Source organism: Anomaloglossus baeobatrachus, chromosome 12 (assembly GCF_048569485.1).
Source record: "Anomaloglossus baeobatrachus isolate aAnoBae1 chromosome 12, aAnoBae1.hap1, whole genome shotgun sequence".
Taxonomy (NCBI): Eukaryota; Metazoa; Chordata; class Amphibia; order Anura; family Aromobatidae; genus Anomaloglossus; species Anomaloglossus baeobatrachus.
In genome coordinates, this window is record NC_134364.1 from 67,113,120 (window position 1) to 67,136,186 (window position 23,067).

The 23,067-nt window shown below is 51.2% G+C and overlaps 1 protein-coding gene across 1 annotated transcript in view; it reads left to right on the forward strand.

Annotated features, from left to right (window-relative positions):
- The first annotated feature begins 5,222 nt into the window (after nucleotides 1-5,222).
- The window catches only part of PAPOLA (poly(A) polymerase alpha), a 65,415-nt gene continuing 47,570 nt past the window's right edge, over nucleotides 5,223-23,067 (forward strand). The window contains exon 1 of the mRNA XM_075330542.1: nucleotides 5,223-5,395. Within this exon, the coding sequence (XP_075186657.1) occupies nucleotides 5,388-5,395 (8 nt within the window). The 5' untranslated portion in view covers nucleotides 5,223-5,387. The remainder of the gene's footprint in view (nucleotides 5,396-23,067) is intronic.

The window sequence follows — 23,067 nt, forward strand, 5'->3', positions numbered from 1 at the left end:
GTACGCCTGAAGTCATACCGCGTGCCGGAGGCTCGAAGACAAGCCATATCAGAGGAAGTGAAGACAATGCTACGCCTGGGGGTCATCGAAAAATCCCGGAGTGAATGGGCTAGTCCCATTGTCCTAATACCAAAACCCGATGGCTCCTTAAGGTTCTGCAATGACTTCCGGAGATTGAACGAAATATCCAAGTTCGATCTCTACCCCATGCCCTGGGTGGATGAGCTGATTGATAGGCTGGGACAGGCGCGATATTTTACCACGCTCGACCTGACCAAGGGGTACTGGCAGGTGCCACTGACGGAGTCCGCCAAGGAGAAAACCGCTTTTGTTACGCCGGAGGGTCTCTTCCACTATGTTGTCTTGCCTTTTGGGTTACATGGCGCTCCGGCCACGTTCCAGAGGTTGATGGACTTGGTGCTGGAACCTCACCAGGCGTATGCATCAGCGTACCTTGATGACATCATTATTTACAGCTCCGATTGGCAGACCCACTTGGAACAGGTACAAGCGGTGGTGGACGCGCTTCGAACAGCCGGATTGACAGCCAATCCCAAGAAATGTGCGTTGGGACTCACGGAAGCCCGCTACTTGGGCTACGTGATAGGCCAAGGGGTGATTAAGCCCCAAATTAACAAGGTTGAGGCGATCCAGAAGTGGCCTAGACCCCTGACCACGAAGCAGGTTAGGGCCTTCCTGGGTATCGTGGGGTACTACAGGAGGTTTGTAATGGATTTTGCGGGACTATCAGCCCCCTTGACGGACCTTCTCAAAGGTAAGAAGTCCGTCATGGTGCGGTGGACTACGCAGGCCGAGGACTCCTTCCGGGCCCTGAAGGAGGTCCTGTGCGGACAGCCCGTTCTGGTCAACCCTGATTTCCGGAAGGAGTTCATTGTACAGACTGACGCCTCGGAGGTCGGCCTGGGGGCAGTGCTGTCTCAGGTGGTTCAGGGGGAGGAACACCCCGTCACCTTCTTGAGTAGGAAGCTCACCCCTCCCGAGCGGAATTATAGCGTAGTGGAGAAGGAGTGCCTGGCGATCAAGTGGGCCTTGGAGTCCCTACGCTATTACCTGCTGGGACGGCAGTTTCGCTTGGTGACTGATCACTCTCCGCTGGTCTGGATGAGGTCCGCCAAGGAACGGAATGCCCGGGTTACCCGGTGGTTCCTTTCTCTGCAGAACTTCCGGTTTACGGTTGAACACCGGGCCGGTAGGTTGCAGGGCAACGCCGATGCCTTGTCCCGCGGCCCGTGTTTGATGGCTGGAGTTCAACCCCGCACGCTTGAACTGAGGGGGGGGGTATGTGAGACTGTGACCGGGGTTATCTATGACGGCCGGTATGTCTCGCCCAGGTTGTGCTCACTCCATGATAGAAAGTAAATCCACTATAGGGTTAATGCTGTTTCCCTACAGGCTTAAGGAAGGGTTAAAAGGAAACAGGAACGAGGGCAGGTGTGCCGGATGTGGGGAGTGATCACAACTCCCTGGGTTCTCTGCTGGAGAGACATGTATATTGCTGTGGACGTTTGTTTGGAGATTAAACACCGTGTGCTGTGAACCTTACTGCCTGGATCCCGTGTCTTCTGCTGCGCAGCCGACCGTGCTACCTCACAATATATATATATATATATATATATATATATATATATATATATATATATATATATAAATATATTTTTATTTTCAAATGTTAATTTTATTATCATTTATTATTTTTTACTTCTTTTCTTCTTTTCTGTTATTGTCTACTTTGTTATTTTTCTGTATTATTCATTGTTTATATTATGATTTTTTATTTTGATTTCTTGTTTTTGTTTTTTTCAGCACATATTCATTGTGACTGTATATTGTACTGTCGCCTTATTTTATGCCTTCCTGGAGCTATGTCGGTGGTTTTGCTCGACTCTCGCCTAGAATGTTCATCCTCCCATCCTCCTGCGGATCCCCTGTCTGACCCCCTGTCTGACCCCCTGTCTGACCCCCTGTCTGACCTCCTGTCTGACCCCCTGTCTGACCCCCTGTCTTACCTCCTGTCTGACCCCCTGTCTTACCTCCTGTCTGACCTCCTGTCTGACCCCCTGTCTTACCTCGTGTCTGACCCCCTGTCTGACCCCCTGTCTGACCCCCTGTCTGACCCCCTGTCTTACCTCCTGTCTGACCCCCTGTCTGACCCCCTGTCTGACCCCCTGTCTGACCTCCTGTCTGACCCCCTGTCTTACCTCCTGTCTGACCCCGTTTTACCTCCTGTCTGACCTCCTGTCTGACCCCCTGTCTGACCTCATGTCTGACCCCCTGTCTGACCCCCTGTCTGACCCCCTGTCTGACCCCCTGTCTGACCCCCTGTCTGACCTCCTGTCTGACCCCCTGTCTGACCCCCTGTCTGACCCCCTGTCTGACCTCCTGTCTGACCCCCTGTCTGACCCCCTGTCTGACCTCCTGTCTGACCCCCTGTCTGACCCCCTGTCTGACCTCCTGTCTGACCCCCTGTCTGACCTCCTGTCTGACCCCCTGTCTGACCCCCTGTCTGACCTCCTGTCTGACCCCCTGTCTTACCTCGTGTCTGACCCCCTGTCTGACCCCCTGTCTGACCTCCTGTCTGACCCCCTGTCTTACCTCCTGTCTGACCCCCTGTCTGACCCCCTGTCTGACCTCCTGTCTGACCCCCTGTCTTACCTCCTGTCTGACCCCGTTTTACCTCCTGTCTGACCCCCTGTCTGACCTCCTGTCTGACCCCCTGTCTTACCTCATGTCTGACCCCCTGTCTGACCCCCTGTCTGACCCCCTGTCTTACCTCGTGTCTGACCCCCTGTCTGACCCCCTGTCTGACCTCCTGTCTGACCCCCTGTCTGACCCCCTGTCTGACCCCCTGTCTGACCTCCTGTCTGACCCCCTGTCTGACCCCCTGTCTGACCTCCTGTCTGACCCCCTGTCTGACCCCCTGTCTGACCCCCTGTCTGACCCCCTGTCTGACCTCCTGTCTGACCCCCTGTCTGACCCCCTGTCTGACCTCCTGTCTGACCCCCTGTCTTACCTCGTGTCTGACCCCCTGTCTGACCCCCTGTCTGACCTCCTGTCTGACCCCCTGTCTTACCTCCTGTCTGACCCCCTGTCTGACCCCCTGTCTGACCCCCTGTCTGACCTCCTGTCTGACCCCCTGTCTTACCTCCTGTCTGACCCCGTTTTACCTCCTGTCTGACCCCGTCTGACCCCCTGTCTTACCTCCTGTCTGACCCCCTGTCTGACCCCCTGTCTGACCTCCTGTCTGACCCCCTGTCTTACCTCCTGTCTGACCCCGTTTTACCTCCTGTCTGACCCCGTCTGACCCCCTGTCTTACCTCCTGTCTGACCCCGTTTTACCTCCTGTCTGACCTCCTGTCTGACCTCCTGTCTGACCCCTTGTCTGACCCCCTGTCTTACCTCCTGTCTGACCCCCTGTTTTACCTCCTGTCTGACCCCCTGTCTGACCCCCTGTCTGACCCCCCTCTGGTGACACGACCATTAATCGTTCCCCAAATTACATTTACCTTTGCTGCAATAAAAATATACTATGACAATGTAAATGATGTGACGGCAATTCTCAAAACACTACAAAGTTTTTCTCTATCTACAAACACTAGATGGCGATATACAGGCTGTTGGGGAAACTTTTAAATTTCGAAGCCCCTGCCATCCCATTGTGACTGGTGGATCCTGTGTCATCTACTGTATATAGAGGTGTTATCAGTCATTGTACAGGAGGAGGAGGTGAGCTGTGACATCACCTATTGTGAATGGTGGATCCTGTGTCATCTACTGTATATAGAGGTGTTATTAGTCATTGTACATGAGAGGAGGTGATCTGTGACATCACCTATTGTGTATGGTGGATCCTATGTTATTTACTGTATATAGAGGTGTTATCAGTCATTGTACAGGAGGAGGAGGTGAGCTGTGACATCACCTATTGTGACTGGTGGATCCTGTGTCATCTACTGTATATAGAGGTATTATCAGTCATTGTACAGGAGGAGGAGGAGGTGAGCTGTGACATCACTTATTGTGAATGGTGGATCCTGTGTCATCTACTGTATATAGGGGTGTTATTAGTCATTGTACAGGAAGAGGAGGTGATCTGTGACATCACCTATTGTGTATGGTGGACCCTGTGTTATCTACTGTATATAGAGGTGTTATGTAATTGTACAGAAGGGGGAGGAGGTGAGCTGTGACATCACCTATTGTGAATGATGTATCCTGTGTTATCTCCTGTATATAGAGGGGTAATCAGTCATTATATAGGAGGAGGTGGTGAGCTGTGACATCACCTATTCTGAATGGTGAATCCTGTGTTATCTCCTGTATATAGAGGTGTTATGTCATTGTACAGAAGGGGGAGGGGGTGAGCTGTAACATCACCTATTGTTAATGGTAGATCTTGTGCTATCTATTGGATATAGAGGTGTTATCAGTCATTGTACAGGAGGAGGAGGTGAGCTGTGACATCACCTATTGTGATTGGTGGATCCTGTGTTATCTATTGTATATAGAGGTGTTATCAGTCATTGTACAGGAGGAGGAGGTGAGCTTGATGTCTTTTCATGGCTAAGATGGCCATTTTCTCATGTATATCCATAAACCACTGAAGACTGATTTTCTGATATTTTTCTATCTGGGCTGATACTGTAGATAGTTTCTTGCAGCGCTGCTGTGTGGACAGTAGGTGGCGCTGTTGTATCTAGGTGAATTGTCATCACTGGGTAAAGCGATTCTCGGAATTAATGTTTAACGCCTTCAGGATCAGATCATTTTTAGTTAGTGGGGGGGGGGGGTTTCCTCTCCTTCTTCAAAGACCAATTAGTTGTTTTTTTCCTAAAACAAGTTGCACTTTTGGGTGAAGCCATCATTTCCAAAATAGTGAACAAAGGGGGGGAAAAAAACAAGTATGGAGAAATGGGGAAAAATAAAAATGGCAGGTATTATGTGGTGACGAGAGTGAAAGGAGAAGTATTGCTCATTTTTGGTAAATTTTTAATTTCAGTGTTTCATCCATTATTCTCATATGTCAAAAAAAATCTAAAAAACAATCGAACAAAGCAAAGTTAATTCCTGAAGAGGTCGGCAGGTGTCGCTGTCGAATCTAGAACTACATCTCCCATGATGCCTAGAGCAGGCGGTGGGCGTGGTCATATGCAGAGGACGCACAGGCGACACGACGTTGACGTCCCCTCACCCCCCCACCCTGAACGTTGCTGTGGTAGCGGCGGGCGCCATGTTGGGACAGACGGGAAGCGTTTAGGCGGCAGGTTCCGGTCGGTCATTGTTGTTCTCCCAAGCCGGGTTTGTCGTGGCGGATTCCGGCTTCCTCATGCCCAGGGTCGGTGGACGGCGGCGGGAGGAGTGAGGTCACCATGCCTTTGTGAGTAGTGCGGATGTGCGGGGGTGACGTCATGCGCGGGGTGACCCGGCGCTGAGGTGAGCAGCCATGGCGGTCCCCGGGGGCCTCAGCCCGTCACCGTGTATTCCCCTGTACACCGGCGCCTGTAATGGCGGAGAGTACACAAAGGGCCATTACTAATAGTCACCAGGCGATGAGGAAGAAGCGCTGTGCACTTGTCAGTTGTTAATAAAGCTTGATTATTATATTGTGAAATCTGTTTACACCGCTCTACATTATGCTTTCTATTCGGAGGCTATTATTGCAGCAGGCTTTTCCTTTCTTTTTTTTTTTGCATCACCTGCATTTGTCTGATGCTTTTCTTTCATTGACTGCAAGCAGTTATATTATACAGTGATATTTATACACAGATTTTAGGGGGCTCTGCCCTTGTGTGGGAGTTTAGGCGTCTGGAATCCGCACAGTTCACCAGCCCTTGGGGTCAGGGGTCCCAGAATCAGCATTGTGGATCATTCAGCTCCCCTAGATTGGACCCCCCCAATATATCACTGGGGCTGTAGAATAAACACTGCGGACCCTTTATCCTGTTGGCGCCCCCCACACGTATCATCACTGGGACTGTGGAATCAGTATTATGGACCCTTTATCCTGTCGGCGGACCCCCTCCCACCTATCATCACACTGGGGCTGTAGAGTAAACACTGCGGACCCTTTATCCTGTTGGCAGACCCCCCCCACCTATCATCATTGGGGCTGTGGAATCAGCATTGAGGACCCTTTATCCTGTTCTCGGATCCTCACCAATTGTCACTGGGGCTGTAGAATCAGCATTGCGGCCCCTTTTAGGCTATGTGCGCACGTTGCATACTAGCCCTGCAGAAATTTCTGCAGCGATCTGAAGAGCACATGTGCGCTTCAAATCGCTGCAGAAAATGTCCGTAGAGAAAAAAAAAAAAGCCGATTCCATGCGCTCTGCCTGCAGCTCCTGCCATAGACAGAGCAGGAGCTGCCGACAAAGCGCACGGAAGAAGTGACATGTCACTTCTTAGAACGCAGCGCTTCGGGCAGCAGCCGAAGCGCTGCGCTCTAAGACGCCACGTGCGCACGGCCCCTGCACAATCTCCATAGACTGTGCATGGGACGCAGGACGCATGCAGTTACGCTGCGCTACAAAGCGCAGCGTAACTGCATGTATTTACGCAACGTGCGCACATAGCCTTATGCTGTTCTCGGACCCTCACCAATCGTCACTGGGGCTGTAGAATCAGCATTGCGGCCCCTTTTATGCTGTTCTCGGACCCTCACCAATAGTCACTGGGGCTGTAGAATCAGCATTGCGGCCCCTTTTATGCTGTTCTCGGACCCTCACCAATAGTCACTGGGGCTGTAGAATCAGCATTGCAGTCCCTTTTATCCTGTTCTCGGACCCTCACCAATCATCACTAGTGCTGTAGAATCAACATTGCAGACCCTTTATCCTGTCAGCAGACCCCCACCCCATCATCACTGGGGCTGTAGAATCAGTATTGCAGACTCTTTATCCTGTGGTTGGACCCCCACCAGTCATCACGAGGGTTGTAGAATCAACATTGCAGACACCTTAACCTTCGTCGCATCCCCTCCCCTATGATCACTGGTGCTGTAGAATCAACACTGCGGACCCTTTACCCTTCAACACTCCCACCAACAATCACTGGCGCTGTCAAATCAGCATTGCGAACCCTTCATCCTGTGGGCAGACACCCACCCAGTCATCGCTGGGGCTGTAGCATCGGTATTGCAAACCCTCTAACCATCGGTATTGCGGACCCTTTATCACTGGGACTCTAGATTCAGCATTCCGGACCCCCACCAAGCACCACTAGGGCTGTAGCACTCACCTCTTGTAAAATGGCAGACAGAGGGCTGAGCAGCCAATATTGCTTACTTTGGCCTACCTACGTTTCAGACAGCTCCTTTAAATAAATGCCTGCAAAGCGCTTTTTTTTTCTATAGGAGTGTTGGCTGTGATCAAAAAACACTAAGGCCTCGTTCACACGTCAGTATTTTTCCTCAGTATTTTTATGTCAAAACCAGGAGTGTCTGTAAAACACAGAGCAGTTATCAGCCTGTCATTAGTTTTCCTCTCTGATTTTGGCAAAGAAAGACTGATCCAAAAATACTGACGCGTGAATGATGCCCAACTATGCGCCTTAGGCTATGTGCGCACGTGTGCGCTCTGCACCGCACACAAAAGGTCCGCTTCAGAGCGCAGCTGAAAAGCTCCGTTCTGAAGCGCCTGGTGCCTGCAGAATTCGTGCGCTCTGCATGGTGCCTCTCCCTATAGACAGCATGCAAACCGCACGAAAGAAGTGACATGTCACTTCTTAGAACGCACGCTTCGGGCAGCAGCCGAATCGCTGCGCTCTAATACACCATGTGCGCACGTCTCATGCACAATCTTCATAGATTGTGCTGGGGACGCGGGATGCATGCAGTTACGCTGCGGTGCAGAACGCAGCGTAACTGCATGCAATATGCACACGTGCGCACATAGCCTTAGGCTAGGTTCACACTTCTGTTTTGCATCAGTCACAATCCGTCGCCTTGAGGAATTACAGTATCCTGCTAGTGCTAACTACCGTATTTTTCGCTTTATAAGACGCACTGGAATATAAGACGCACCCCAAACTTAGACATAAAAAAAGGTAAAAAAAAGAAAAATGGGGTCCGTCTTATACTCCGGTGTTCTCTTACCGGAGGGGGGCAGCAGTGGTGGTGAAGCGGGGTCACAGGAGGCACAGGTTGTGCTGGCAGGCGCGGCAGGTCAGTGGCAGCGGGGTCCGTGGTTGCAGGTGCCGTGGCGTCCGTGGTTGCAGGCGCGGTGGCATCCGCGGTGGCAGGATCCGTGGGGTCCGTGGTGGCGGCAGCAGCCGTGGCGTGTGAGCCGTGCAGCAGGCCGGTGCAGTGAGTGTCCGCGGTCCCGGTTCAGTGGTGGCAGCGGCGGCGGCGACTGCTCAGTGGTGGCAGGGACTGCTCAGTGGTGGAGTGTGTCCGCGGTCCCGGTTCAGTGGTGGCAGTGGCGGCGACGGCTCAGTGGTGGGAGTGGCGGCGACGGCTCAGTGGTGGGAGCGGCGGTAACTGCTCAGTGGTGGCAGCGGCAGGGACTGCTCAGTGGTGGCGTGTGTCCGCGGTCCCGGTTCAGTGGTGGCAGCGGCGGCGGCTCAGTGGTGGGAGCGGCGGCAACTGCTCAGTGGTGGCAGCGGCAGGGACTGCTCAGTGGTGGCGTGTGTCCGCGGTCCCGGTTCAGTGGTGGCAGCGGCTCAGTGGTGGGAGCGGCGGCAACTGCTCAGTGGTGGCAGCGGCAGGGACTGCTCAGTGGTGGCGTGTGTCCGCGGTCCCGGTTCAGTGGTGGCAGCGGCGGCGGCTCAGTGGTGGGAGCGGCGGCGACGGCTCAGTGGTGGAGTGTGTCCGCGGTCCCGATTCAAGTAATGGCGCCCGGAGCGACGCATGCGCAGATGGAGCTCTCATCCAAGGGCTCCATCTGCGCACGCGCTGACTCCCGGAGCAGCGCGTGCGCAGATGGAGCTCTCATCCAAGAGCTCCACCGGCGCCATCATTTGAAAGTGGGACCGCGGACAACTGGTAAGCTGCACAGCCGCCCGCCCCGCATGCACAGAGTGGCAGCCAGCAGGCTGCCCGCCCACTCTGCGTACAAGCCGCCGGGTACCTGTGCTTGCGTGCGGTGGCAGCCGGGTACCCATGGCTGTGTGCGGGCGGCAGATGGGTGACTGTGTGAGGGCGGCAGCCGGGTACCTGCACGGGCACCCGACTGCCGCTCGCACACAGCACCCGGCTGCCGCCCGCACACAGCCATGGGTACCCGTCTGCCACCGCATGCAAGCACAGGTACCTGGCTGCCGACCCCACACAGCACCCGCTGCCGCCCGCACACAGCCACGGGTACCCGGCTGCCGCTGCATGCAAGTACAGGTACCCGGCCGCTTGCATGCAGCCACAGGCACCCGCCCGATCGCCTCAGACAGGACCCCCCCCCCCCCGCTACCGCTTTATAAGACGCACCCCCCATTTTCCTCCCAAAATTTGGGGAGGAAAAGTGCGTCTTATAAAGCGAAAAATACGGTATTTTGCAGGAATCCGTTTTCTCCCCATAAACGTCTATTAGCGATGGATTGTGACTGATGGCCTTGCGTTGCATTTGCCGCGTGACGGATCAGTAGTTTACTGACTAACAGTCAGGCAGGAGCTACGCTGAATGTAACGCTTTTTGTGTGCAGCGGATCGTTTTTTTACTGTGAGCATGCGCACAGTAAAAAAACATGATCTACTGTAAATTCAGTTCCAGCAGTCGGAACGATCAGCTGATTGGCCGGCGGTCGCCTTTTGTGAACAATCAGCTGATTGGCCAGCGTTCGCCTTTGTGAACAGTCAGCTGATTGTTCACAACAGCCGGCCACTGGTAAAACAATTAAAAAAGAAAAAAACTGGTTGTTTTTTGCAGCATCAGTCACATCAGTTGTGCCACTATCTGCAATGCATCCGTTGCATCAGTCACAACTGACTGTGACTGATGCAAAACAACGCAAGTGTGAAAGCAGCCTTACATTTTTATCTTTAATAGCTAATAGCAATACTGAGTGCATGTATACATTAGCTTGTGTGTGTGGGTGTGTATGTATATATATAATATATATATATATATATATATATATATATATATATATATATACACACACACACAGACGCTAATGTTTACATGAACTTAGTGTGTATATATGTGTGTGTGTATATATACACAACTAATGTATACATGAACTCAGTGTGTGTGTATGTATGTGTATATATATATATATATATATATATATATATATATATATATATATATATATATATATATATATATATATATATATATATATATATATATATATATATATATATATATTACACCTAATGTATATGTGAACCTAGTGTGTCTGTATATGTGTGTATATTGTCCACATAGCTGGTTCGGGCTCCTGCACATTTAATACCAAAGGTGAGCTGCTCTATATTTTCGTTGTTGTAACCCTTCGGCTGTCTTGGCTTTTCCCTGGTTTTCCAGCCCAGCCATATCCACAGATAGTGAGAGTAATCAGCTGCTCCTAGGTGTCTCCACCATTAGAACAAAGGATGTGACCCAATGACATTTGTATGTCTGATACTGACGTTTTGTATGCGAGACCCCCAGACACATTATTCGGAGCCGCAGACCAATTCCTTGTGTGTACAGACTCCTCCACAGGGGTTACCTGCCTTTCAGCAGTAGATTAACACTTTAACAATGGTGATTACAATGTGAATGGGGCTGTGACTGTCCCATCACTATATAGATCCCAGCTTCTGTTAGTCCTGGCCATTCAGAGATCTGACCCTTCAGGTGTCTGATGCTCATCACACACTTCCTACTATATCAGCTGCAGATTTTCCAGGTAAAATCTGCCAACAGTTTCTTGGATCATGGCTCTGCGCTATTTCAAGAAGAGGTTTAGGTGAGTTATCGATGCCCATTTATGTACCTATTATATTTAATCCCTTGTTTTTTGCGTTTTTCTATATTTTTTTCATGAGTTTTATCATGTTTTTGATGCTGCGGTTTTTGTTTATTTTTGAAGTTGTGCTTTAAAGTTTTTGATAATTCCTGTTGTTTGATAAAACTTTATTGATAGTCATGTGCGGATTGTATATGTTTTCAGCATATTTCCACCACAGACATACATTAAAAATACATGCATATTTTATCTTCAGGGTTTTTTCTGCATATAATACAAGTGTATGAAAATCTGCACCTAAAACTCGGTGTTCCCGCAGGAGATGACGTTCAGATTAGTAACACACACTGTAGATCATTTTACATTAATTAAAATAAAGCGCGGTGGGCCTGACTTCTATAAATCCCATCCACTTTGTCAAATATGCAGCGTCTTGCAATGTGACATCTCTGCGGATTTCATTCAGTCGTCAAGAACTCAACCTTGACTTCATATTTTCTGGGATTTGCCATCATTTTGTGCTCTGTGTCAATTTGACTCGGACCCCCAGCAATCACCGGTGGCATAAACTGTGGGGACATAAATTACTGTAATCATTTGGGCCCTGGGAGTTGTAGTTTTGTAGTAGCCACATATTGGAGACCACTCTTGAGGCGAAACAAAAGTTTGGCCACATGGAAATCCAAAATATGATCCAAAAACTGAGATTGGTTATAGAGTATGGGCAGATATGGCATATATTCCCACAGTGTGGTTAGTGGTACATGGCAGCACTGTATTTATAGGCATTTTTGTTGTGGTTTGTGCATAGAACATAGAAAAATGGCAACCTCGGTTCTTGTGGTGCAGTGCGGGTGCAGCAATCTGTTTGTGTTCTCAAAATTAAAACCAATTTATAATTTTTTCTTTCAGTTGTAAATATATCTGTAATTGCACAGGTCTGTCTGTGCGATCTTTGTGTATTCACCTCTTTGTTTATAAACATTAAGCTGAAAGCAGCGCGCCCATGAAACCCTTTGTTGGCTAAACCTTTGTATATGCAATGTATATATGTAAATGTGCTCACCGGTCGCTGTCTTCCCGTTTTCCGGTACCGCTCCCGTCCTCTTCTGGGTCACGTGGCTTCTCTTCAGACTCGTCGGTTCATGCTGGCGTTTTTGTGTGATCTGGAAGTCGCTTTTACAATGTGAATCCTTGTTCTGACGCTGCCATCGACCCACATTGTAAAAGCGACTTTAGGTTTCAGAAAATCCGCTATTTTAGGCGGTGAAACGCAATAAAGTCACGTGAGTAAGAAGAGGAACGAAGCGGCGCTGGAAACGGGAGATGACGGCGATTGGTGAGTATAATGCCGCACTTACAGTACAGTTACTCAGATAAATGTTTAATGGGAGGGCTTCTTTAATTGTGGCATCGTGTAGTTATGTAATTAATGCGGTCTTTCAAACCAAAGTGCAGTGGAACCTTAATTTACGAGAACAATCCATTCTGGGACTGTGCTTGTAAACCAAGTTACTCGTTCAGCAAAGCAAAATTTCCCATAGGAAATCATTGCAATGCAGACAATTCATTCCACAACTTGTTCAATGTCCTATCCTGGTCCCCTATTGTGCCATTCCACACACGCACAAACACATATTATGCTCACCTTACCTTCCATTCCATCGTCTGCCTCCTGGTTCTTGTAGTTCGCCGGTACAGGATGTGACCATCGCGACCGATAACGGAGCTTCCGCTGCCAGAGCTCTGACGTCAAAGGCAGGAGCCGCTTGCCTATGATTGGTCAGCGCGCTGCCTTTGAGAAGCGGCTGACAGCGGACGTTCCTCCATTATCGCGATGGTTACCCAATACACATCTGTACCTGCGAACTACAAGAACCAGGAGGCCGGCTATAGAACGGAAGGTAAGTATAGTGTGTGTGTGTGTGCGCCAGTATGGAACTGGAAGTGTGTGCTGTGAGCAAATACTCATCTGAGTGACCAATTTACAGCAAGCTTTGCTCGTATAGCGAAATGCTCGCACACCAAGTTACTCGTAAACCGAGGTTCCACTGCATTGTTAAGATCACATTCCTTTAGTGGATATTCACACATCTAATCTTGGTAATTAAATATCCTTTCCGTTCATCTGAATTTTATTTATTTAGTTTTTTGGGGAGGTTGAGGAGGGAGCGTGGATTTCTGTATGCCCCATTCTTATAAATAAGACAGTCGAATGAAATATTGCAGCAAATATACCATTAACCTCTTAGCCCCTGGATGACTTTCTGGGGTTTTTTTTCGGGGGGGGGGGGGGGTTTATTTTCCACCCCTTCTTCCAAGAGCCGTAATATTTTATTTTTCAGTTAGTCTAGCCATATGAGGGCTTGTTTTTTTGCAGGACGAGTTGTACTTTTAAATGAAACCATACGTTTTACCATATAGTGTACTGTAAAATGGCAAAAAAATTCCAAGTGCGGAAGAACTGCAAAAAAAAGTGTGATTGCATGATTGTTTATGGGATATTTTATTCACCGTGTTCGCTATATGGTAAACTGATGTGTGGGTTTGATGCCTGAGGTCGTTATGAGTTCGTAGACACCAAAAATGTATAGGTTTATCTAAGGGGTTAAAAAAAAATCAGAAGTTTGTCCCAAAAAAGTGTCACAGTTTACGCTACCCCTAGCATTCTCATTGTTTGGTATGTGGCTCAGTGCCGGGTTTTGTTTTTTTTGTGTCTCGAGCTGAAATTTTTAATGGTGCTATTGTTGCGCATATGTTATGTTTTGATCACCTGTTATTGCATTATGCACAAAATTTGTGGCTATCAAAAAATGTAATTTTGCATTTAGATTTTTTTTGCCATTTACCGGTCACATTGACTTTATATTTTGATTGGACATTTCTGAACCCGGCGATACCAAATGTTTAAGGTTTTTTTGTTTTTTTTAACCCTTTAATTTTCATTGGGGCGAAAGGGGGAGGATTTGAACTTATTATTTTTATTTGTTTTTATTTACTTCGTCCCCCTAGGGGACTATAAGGATGAGTAGTCTGATTGCTCATTCATTACTGTTGATCACAGCTATCAGCAGAAATGCTTGTCTCTTGTAATAGTCAGCATTCGGCTGCCTGTTACAGGAAGGGAATAGTGAGCTACAGGAGTCATCACATGACCCTGTGCCACCATGGCAACAGTTGGCTCCACGTGATCACGTCACGTGACTTCTGGTGGCGGCGGATGAGTGTATTTTTACCATGGTGGCGCTTAAAATCGCCCTCTAGAATCTCTGCGTTGAGAAACGTGATGGCGTCTCCGTGGTGTTGGATGTTGATCTCCCTAAGGTCAACCATCCTTGCTTATAAAATCGCCCTGACAGTGCGATCTAAGTGTTAGGCCCTGTGGCCACGTTGCATATTTTGACACAGATTTTCAGAAATCTGCTGCAAAATCTGCATGTCCATTGTGAAGCCAGCAAAGTCTATGAGAATTCAGAAATGCTGTTCCCACGTTGAGTATTTTTCCCTTGCGTATTTGGTACAGATTTTTCTTTGTCGCTCCATTGGGAGACCCAGACAATTGGGTGTATAGCTTATGCCTCCGGAGGTCACACAAAGCATTACACTTAAAAGTGTAAACCCCTCCCCTCTGCCTATACACCCCCCCCCCGTGCATCACGGGCTCCTCAGTTTTATTGCTTTGTGGAAGGAGGCACACATCCACGCAAGCTCCACATTTTAGTCAGCAGCAGCTGCTGACTATATCGGATGGAAGAAAAGTGGGCCCATGCAGGGCCCCCAGCATGCTCCCTTCTCACCCCACTCGGGTCGGCGGTGCTGTTAAGGTTGAGGTACCCATTGCGGGTACATAGGCAGGAGCCACATGCTGTTTTCCTTCCCCATCCCTTAGGGGCTCTGGGTGAAGTGGGATCCTGACCGGTCACCAGGCACTGGGACCGCGCTCCCTCCGCAGCCCCTGGGGGAATCTGCTGGACAGGAGACCGGGTATCATCAGGGACAAGGCCCTGCTACTCTGAGGTACTCTGTGTCCCCTTGGGGACGGCGCATAGAGCGCCTGTGTTATGGACACTGCAGCAGCTGCTGGGTGTGTTGGTGCGCCGGGACTACCGCGCTGGCCGCGCTTGTTTGCCGGCCGCGCTTATAACTTTAGTCCCCGGCTTTTGCGGCCTAGTACCGCATACTCCCGCCCCCGGGCCTGCCAGTCAGGGGTAAGGGCGGGACGCTGCACTGGACGTCAGCGCTGAGGGCAGGAGCATACTTTGTATCCTCCTCCCCCCTCACTGAGCACCGTGGGGCACCAGATTCCCGCACTTTTACAGGCACGCCCACGGCTCCCTCCTCCTCTCTGAACGCCGGCAGCCATTGCTATCAGCACTGCAGACGCTGGAGAACTTCAGAGGGGAGAAAACTGAGCTCCACAGCTCTGGGAGGCCCAGGCAGGGATCTGGTGGTCACACAACCGCTGAGAGCGGTCGGTAAGCCGCACCTGTTACTAGGTGCTGGTCCCCCTGGGTGCCGAAGTGTATATTTATATGCTTATAGTGTATACATTTACTCTGTACGGCCACACTGTTAGCGTTTGGCTATATACCCTCACTGATTGCTCTAAGAGGAGAAACAGCATGTCGTCCGCAAAAAGCAAGGGTACCAAAGCACAGGCTTACTTTGCAACCTGTACCTCATGTGCGGCAATGCTTCCTGCAGGTTCCACCTACCCTCATTGTGTGCAATGCTCGGCCCCTGTGACACTCACTCAGCTGGAGTCTCAGCCACTGGTGGGACCCCCGGCCCAGGTGGAACCTCCGGCCCCCACTGTCCAGGTGACAGGGACAGAGTTTGCAGTATTTGCTGACAAACTTTCTGAGTCTATGGATAGATGGTCTGCTAAGATACTGGAAGCTTTGCAGTCCAGACCTGTAACACAGGCCCCGGGCACTGTTGATTCATTGCACCCATGCCCCCCTCGGTCGGAGCAGCAAAGTGCTCCTGGGTCGACTCATAGGTCCCACGGGAAGGACTCCGACACGGACCGCAGTCCCAGACCGACGAAGCGGACTCGCTGGGAGATTCCCTCGACTTCATCTCACTGTTCAGGGTCTCAGCATGAGGACTCTCTGGAAGATGAAGCGGATGTGGCAGATCAGGACTCTGATCCTGACGCCGCGCTCAACCTTGATACGCCTGAAGGGGACGCCATAGTAAACGACCTTATAGCGTCCATCAATCAGGTGTTAGATCTTTCTCCTCCACCCCTTCCGATTGAGGAGTCAGCTTCTCAGCAGGAGAAATTTCATTTTAGGTTTCCCAAACGTACACGGAGTGCGTTTCTTGATCACTCCGACTTCAAAGACGCAGTCCAGAAGCACCGAGCTTTTCCGGATAAGCGCTTTACTAAGCGCCTTCATGACACACGTTACCCCTTCCCCACTGACGTAGTCAAGGGTTGGTCTCAGTGTCCCAAGGTGGATCCTCCAGTCTCTAGACTGGCGGCCAGATCCATAGTTGCAGTGGCAGATGGGGCATCACTCAAGGATGCCACTGACAGGCAGATAGAGCTCCTGATGAAATCCATCTATGAGGCTATCGGCGCGTCCTTTGCTCCGGCATTTGCAGCCGTATGGGCACTACAAGCTATCTCAGCTTGTCAGTCTGAGATTAATGCACTCACACGAGCCGCTACTCCGCAGGTTGTGTCATTAACCTCTCAGGCGTCGGCGTTTGCGTCCTACGCCATGAATGCTGTACTAGACTCTGCGAGCCGTACAGCGGTAGCATCCGCCAATTCAGTGGCAGTCCGCAGGGCCATGTGGCTACGTGAATGGAAGGCAGACTCTGCTTCCAAGAAGTTTTTAACCGGTTTGCCGTTTTCTGGCGACCGCCTGTTTGGCGAGCAATTGGATGAAATCATTAAACAATCCAAGGGTAAGGACTCGTCCTTACCCCAGTCCAAACCTAACAGACCTCAACAACGGAAGGTACAATCGAGGTTTCGGTCCTTTCGGCCCTCAGGCAGGTCTCAATTCTCCTCGTCCAACAGGCCTCAAAAGGGTCAGAGGAACTCTGATTCATGGCGGTCTAAGGCACGTCCTAAAAAGACCGCCGGAGGAACCGCTCCCAAAGCGGCCTCATCATGACTTGCGGACTCCCCAAACCGCATCCTCGGTCGGTGGCAGGCTCTCCCGCTTTTGCGACGCCTGGTGCCCACATGTCCAAGACCGATGGGTGAGAGACATTCTGTCTCACGGTTACAGGATAGAGTTCAATTCTCGTCCTCCGACTCGTTTCTTCAGAACATCTCCGCCCCCCGAGCGAGCCGATGCTCTTCTTCAGGCGGTGAACACTCTGAAGGCAGAAGGAGTAGTTATCCCCGTTCCCCTTCAGCAATGGGCTCACGGTTTTTACTCCAACTTGTTTGTCGTACCAAAAAAGGACGGATCTTTCCGTCCCGTCCTGGACCTCAAACTGCTCAACAAACACGTGAAAACCAGACGATTCCGGATGGAATCTCTCCGCTCCGTCATCGCATCGATGTCCCAAGGAGACTTCCTAGCCTCAATCGACATCAGGGATGCTTATCTCCACGTGCTGATTGCACCAGAGCATCAGCGCTTCCTGCGTTTCGCCATCGGGGACGAACACCTTCAGTTCGTGGCACTGCCTTTCGGCCTGGCAACAGCCCCACGGGTCCTCACCAAGGTCATGGCAACAGTGGTTGCAGTCCTACACTCTCAGGGTCACTCAGTGATCCCTTACTTGGACGATCTTCTTGTCAAGGCCCCCTCTCGGGTGGCATGCCAACACAGCCTTAACATTGCTCTGGAGACTCTCCAGAGGTTCGGGTGGATCATCAATTTCCCAAAGTCAAAACTGACACCGACACAATCGCTGACATATCTCGGGATGGAGTTTCATACTCTCCCAGCGATAGTGAAACTTCCGCTGGACAAACAGCGATCACTACAGACAGGGGTGCAATCTCTCCTCCGAGCCCAGTCGCACCCCTTGAGACGCCTCATGCACTTCACTACTAACATTTAAGCAGAGCCTGGACGCCTTTCTTGAAAAATTTAATATTACCAGTTATGTATATTAGATTTTATGACAGGGTATTGATCCAGGGAACTAGTCTGATTGCCGGATGTGGAGTCAGGAAGGACATTTTTTCCCCATTGGAACTTGTTTGCCACATTGGGGTTTTTTTTGCCTTCCTCTGGATCAACATGTTAGGCTACGGGTTGAACTAGATGGACTTAGAGTCTCCCTTCAACCTTAAAAACTATGATACTATGATACTATGATGATACTTCCTAGGGAAGATGGTGGCAGCAATGGAGGCAGTTCCATTTGCACAGTTTCATCTGCGTCCTCTTCAATGGGACATTCTCCGCAAATGGGACAGGAAATCGACGTCCCTCGACAGGAACGTCTCCCTTTCTCGGGCAGCCAAGGCCTCCCTTCAGTGGTGGCTTCTTCCCACTTCTTTGTCGAAGGGGAAATCCTTCCTGCCCCCATCCTGGGCTGTGGTCACGACGGACGCGAGTCTGTCAGGGTGGGGAGCGGTCTTCCTCCACCACAGGGCTCAGGGTACCTGGACTCAGCCAGAGTCCTCCCTTCAGATCAATGTTCTGGAGATAAGGGCAGTGTATCTAGCCCTGAAGGCGTTCCAGCCGTGGCTGGAAGGCAGGCAGATTCGAATTCAGTCAGACAACGCCACGGCGGTGGCATACATCAACCACCAAGGCGGCACACGCAGTCGGCAAGCCTTCCAGGAAGTTCGGCGGATTCTGCTGTGGGTGGAAGCCACAGCCTCCACCATCTCCGCAGTTCACATCCCGGGCGTGGAAAACTGGGAAGCGGACTTTCTCAGTCGCCAGGGCATGGACGCAGGGGAATGGTCTCTTCACCCGGACGTGTTTCAAGAGATCTGTTGCCGCTGGGGGAAGCCGGACGTCGACCTAATGGCGTCCCGGCACAACAACAAGGTCCCGGCATTCATGGCACGGTCTCAAGATCACAGAGCTCTGGCGGCAGACGCCTTAGTTCAGGATTGGTCGCAGTTTCGACTGCCTTATGTCTTTCCTCCTCTGGCACTGCTGCCCAGAGTGTTACGCAAGATCAGGGCCGACTGCCGCCGCGCCATCCTCGTCGCTCCAGACTGGCCGAGGAGGTCGTGGTACCCGGATCTGTGGCATCTCACGGTGGGTCAACCGTGGGCACTACCAGACCGACCAGACTTGCTGTCTCAAGGGCCATTTTTCCATCTGAATTCTGCGGCCCTCAACCTGACTGTGTGGCCATTGAGTCCTGGATCCTAGCGTCTTCAGGGTTATCTCAAGAGGTCATTGCCACTATGAGACAGGCCAGGAAACTAACGTCAGCCAAGATCTACCACAGGACGTGGAGGATCTTCTTATCCTGGTGCTCTGATCAGGGTTTTATTCCCTGGCCATTTGCCTTGCCCACTTTTCTGTCTTTCCTTCAATCCGGAATGGAAAAGGGGCTGTCTCTCGGCTCTCTTAAGGGACAAGTCTCGGCGCTCTCTGTATTTTTTCAAAAGCGTCTAGCAAGGCTTCCGCAAGTACGCACGTTCCTGCAGGGGGTTTGCCACATAGTCCCTCCTTACAAGCGCCCGCTAGAACCCTGGGATCTGAACAGGGTGCTAATGGTTCTTCAGAAACCACCTTTCTTCAGCGCTCTATTGGGAGACCCAGACGATTGGGGTATAGCTACTGCCCTCCGGAGGCCACACAAAGCACTACACTAAAAAGTGCAAGGCCCCTCCCCTTCTGGCTATACCCCCCCGTGGTATCACGGGTTCTCCAGTTTTCAAGCTTTGTGCGAAGGAGGTCAGACATCCACGCATGGCTCCACAGATTTTAGTCAGCAGTAGCTGCTGACTATTTCGGATGGAAGAAAAGAGGGCCCATATAGGGCCCCCAGCATGCTCCCTTCTCACCCGTGGATGGTGTTGTAAGGTTGAGGTACCTATTGCTGGTACAGGGGCTGGAGCCCCACATGCTGTTTTCCTTCCACATCCCCTTGTAGGGCTCTGTGGAAGTGGGATCCTGCCGGCCTCTAAGCTCTGACGCCGGGCTCCATCCACAGACCCATAGCACCTGATGGATACGGAGCAGGAGTACAATCAGGGACATGGCCCTGCATCATACAGGTACTCTGTGTCCCCGGCAGGCACAGACACACTCCGGGCTGGCTGGGTGTTGTAGTGCGCCGGGGACCGTAACGATTGAGTTGGTGTTCCTGCAGTTTACTGGGGGACTTTTGTGTTGTGGGAACGCAGCGCCGACCCCCACTGGACCGGCGGCGCTGCTGTGACTTGTAGTGCGCCGGGGACACGCCGACCGCGCTTTTACGGCGGCGGCGTTTATAAATCCAGTCCCCGGCTTTTGCGGCCTAGCTCCGCTTCGTTCCCGCCCCCACCCTGTCAATCAGGGTAGGGGAGAGACGCTGTTTCGCAGCAGAGACGAGGGCTGGAGCCTGATTTACATGCTCCAGCCCTCTCACTAGGCACAGAGGGAAGCAGGCTTCCCGCTCTTAGTCAGGAACGCCCAGGGCCCGCCCCCCCTCCTCTCCCAGGACGCCGGCAGCCATTACATGCAGTCTGGCTAGAGGAAGGACGCAAGGCTCTGGGAGACCTGGACTAGGGGGCTTTTGGAGACCACACACCCGCTCTTAAGCGGGCGGTAAGCGGCATTTCAGCTGGCCCCTCTAGTGCCTCAGTGTGCATTGGTGTACTGTGTCACCAGATATATATATATATATATATATTTATTTATTTCTTGCACTGTGAGGTCGCTTCCTGGCTGGATACCCCAGATCGCTCTGAGGAGGCAGCAACATGTCATCCACAAAACGCAAGGCTGCCAAGGCTAGGGCTGTGTACACTGCGTGTGCTGCATGTGGGGCTGCTCTACCAGCAGGTTCCAAAGACCCCCATTGTGTGCAATGCTCAGATCCGGTGCTGCTTCGCCAGCCGGAGTCCGGAGGGGTAGTGACCCAGGCTGAGACGCTTGTAAGTCCTGCCCCGGTGTCAGGGACAGACTTTGCAGTTTTTGCTGATGGAATGTCTGTGACTATGGCAAAAATCCTTGAAACTTTGCAATCCATGACTGGGGCTCAGTCTATGGACACGGCGAGGTCTCTGTCCTCTAATCCCCCTCAGTTGGAATTAATCCAGACTGCAAGGGGGTCCCCGGCTTCCCAGGCTGAGTATTATGACTCAGATGATAGCCCCAGCCACCCTAAGCGAGCTCGCTGGGAAAGACCCTCAACGTCATCACACTGCTCAGGGTCTCAGCGCAATCAGTCGCCCTGTGATGCGTCTGAAGAGAGTGATCAGGAGTCTTATCCTGGAACCCCTCTCAATCTGGATACCCCGGATGGGGACGCCATGGTAAACGAGCTTATCTCAGCCATCAATAGACTGTTGGATATTTCTCCCCCAGCTCCTTCTGCAGAGGAGGCAGCTGCAGAGCAGGAGAAGTTTCGTTTCCTCTATCCCAAGCGTAAATTGAGTGCTTTCTTGGATCACTCTGACTTCAGAGAGTCAATCCAGAAACACGACGCTCATCCAGAAAGGCGTTTCTCTAAACGTTCTAAGGATACACGTTTTCCTTTCCCCCCTGATGTGGTCAAGCGCTGGACCCAGTGTCCAAAAGTAGACCCCCCGATTTCCAAACTTGCAGCTAGATCCATAGTTGCAGTGGAGGATGGCGCTTCACTTAAGGATGCCAATGACAGACAGATGGACCTTTGGTTAAAATCTGTCTATGAAGCTATCGGCGCGTCGTTTGCTCCAGCATTCGCAGCCGTATGGGCACTCCAAGCTATTTCAGCTGGTTTAGCAAAAGTGGATGCTATCATACATCCAGCGGTGCCGCAAGTGGCGTCCCTTACCTCGCAGATGTCTGCGTTTGCGTCTTACGCGATCAATGCGGTCCTAGAATCTACCAGCCGCACCTCAATGGCGTCCGCCAATTCGGTAGTTTTGCGCAGAGCCTTGTGGTTAAAGGACTGGAAAGCAGATGCTGGTTCCAAAAAATGTTTAACCAGCTTGCCTTTATCTAGAGATAGACTGTTTGGCGAGCCATTGGCTGACATCATTAAACAGTCCAAGGGTAAAGACTCTTCCTTACCCCAGCCCAGATCAAGCAAACCTCAGCAGAAAAAATGGCAGCAGAGGTTTCAGTCCTTTCGAGGTTCGGGCAAGACACAATTCTCCTCGTCCAAAGGGACGCAGAGGACGCAAAGAGTCTCAGATTCCTGGCGGGCTCACGCACGCCCCAAGAAAGCAAATGGAGGAACCGCTTCCAAAGCGGCTACCTCATGACTTCCAGCCCCCCCCCTCCGCATCTCCGGTCGGGGGCAGGCTCTCCCGCTTTTCCGACATTTGGATGTCACAGGTCAAAGACCGGTGGGTGACAAACATTTTGTCTCGCGGGTACAGAATCGAGTTCAGTTCTCGTCCTCCAGCTCGGTTCTTCAGAACCTCCCCACATCCAGACCGAGCAGATGCCCTGCTGCAGGCGGTGGACTCCCTAAGAGCGGAAGGAGTAGTGGTTCCTGTACCGCCTCAGGAACAAGGGCGAGGGTTTTACTCCAATCTCTTTGTGGTTCCAAAAAAGGACGGCTCGTTCCGTCCTGTTCTGGATCTAAAGCTGCTCAACAAACATGTGCACGCCAGACGGTTCCGGATGGAAACCCTCCGCTCTGTCGTTGCCTCAATGTCTCAAGGAGACTTCCTTGCCTCAATAGACATCAAAGATGCTTATCTCCACGTGCCAATTGCTACAGAACATCAACGTTTTCTACGTTTTGTGATAGGAAACGACCATCTTCAGTTCGTAGCTCTGCCATTCGGTCTGGCGACAGCCCCCCGGGTCTTCACCAAGGTCATGGCGGCGGTGGTAGCAGTCTTGCACTCTCAGGGACACTCGGTGATCCCTTACCTAGACGATCTACTTGTCAAGGCACCCTCTCAAGAGGCATGCCAACTCAGTCTACATGCTACGCTGGAGACTCTACAGACGTTCGGATGGATCATCAACTTTCCAAAGTCGAATCTGTCACCGTCACAGTCGCTAACGTATCTTGGCATGGAGTTTCATACTCGAGCAGCGAGAGTGAAGCTTCCGCTGAACAAGC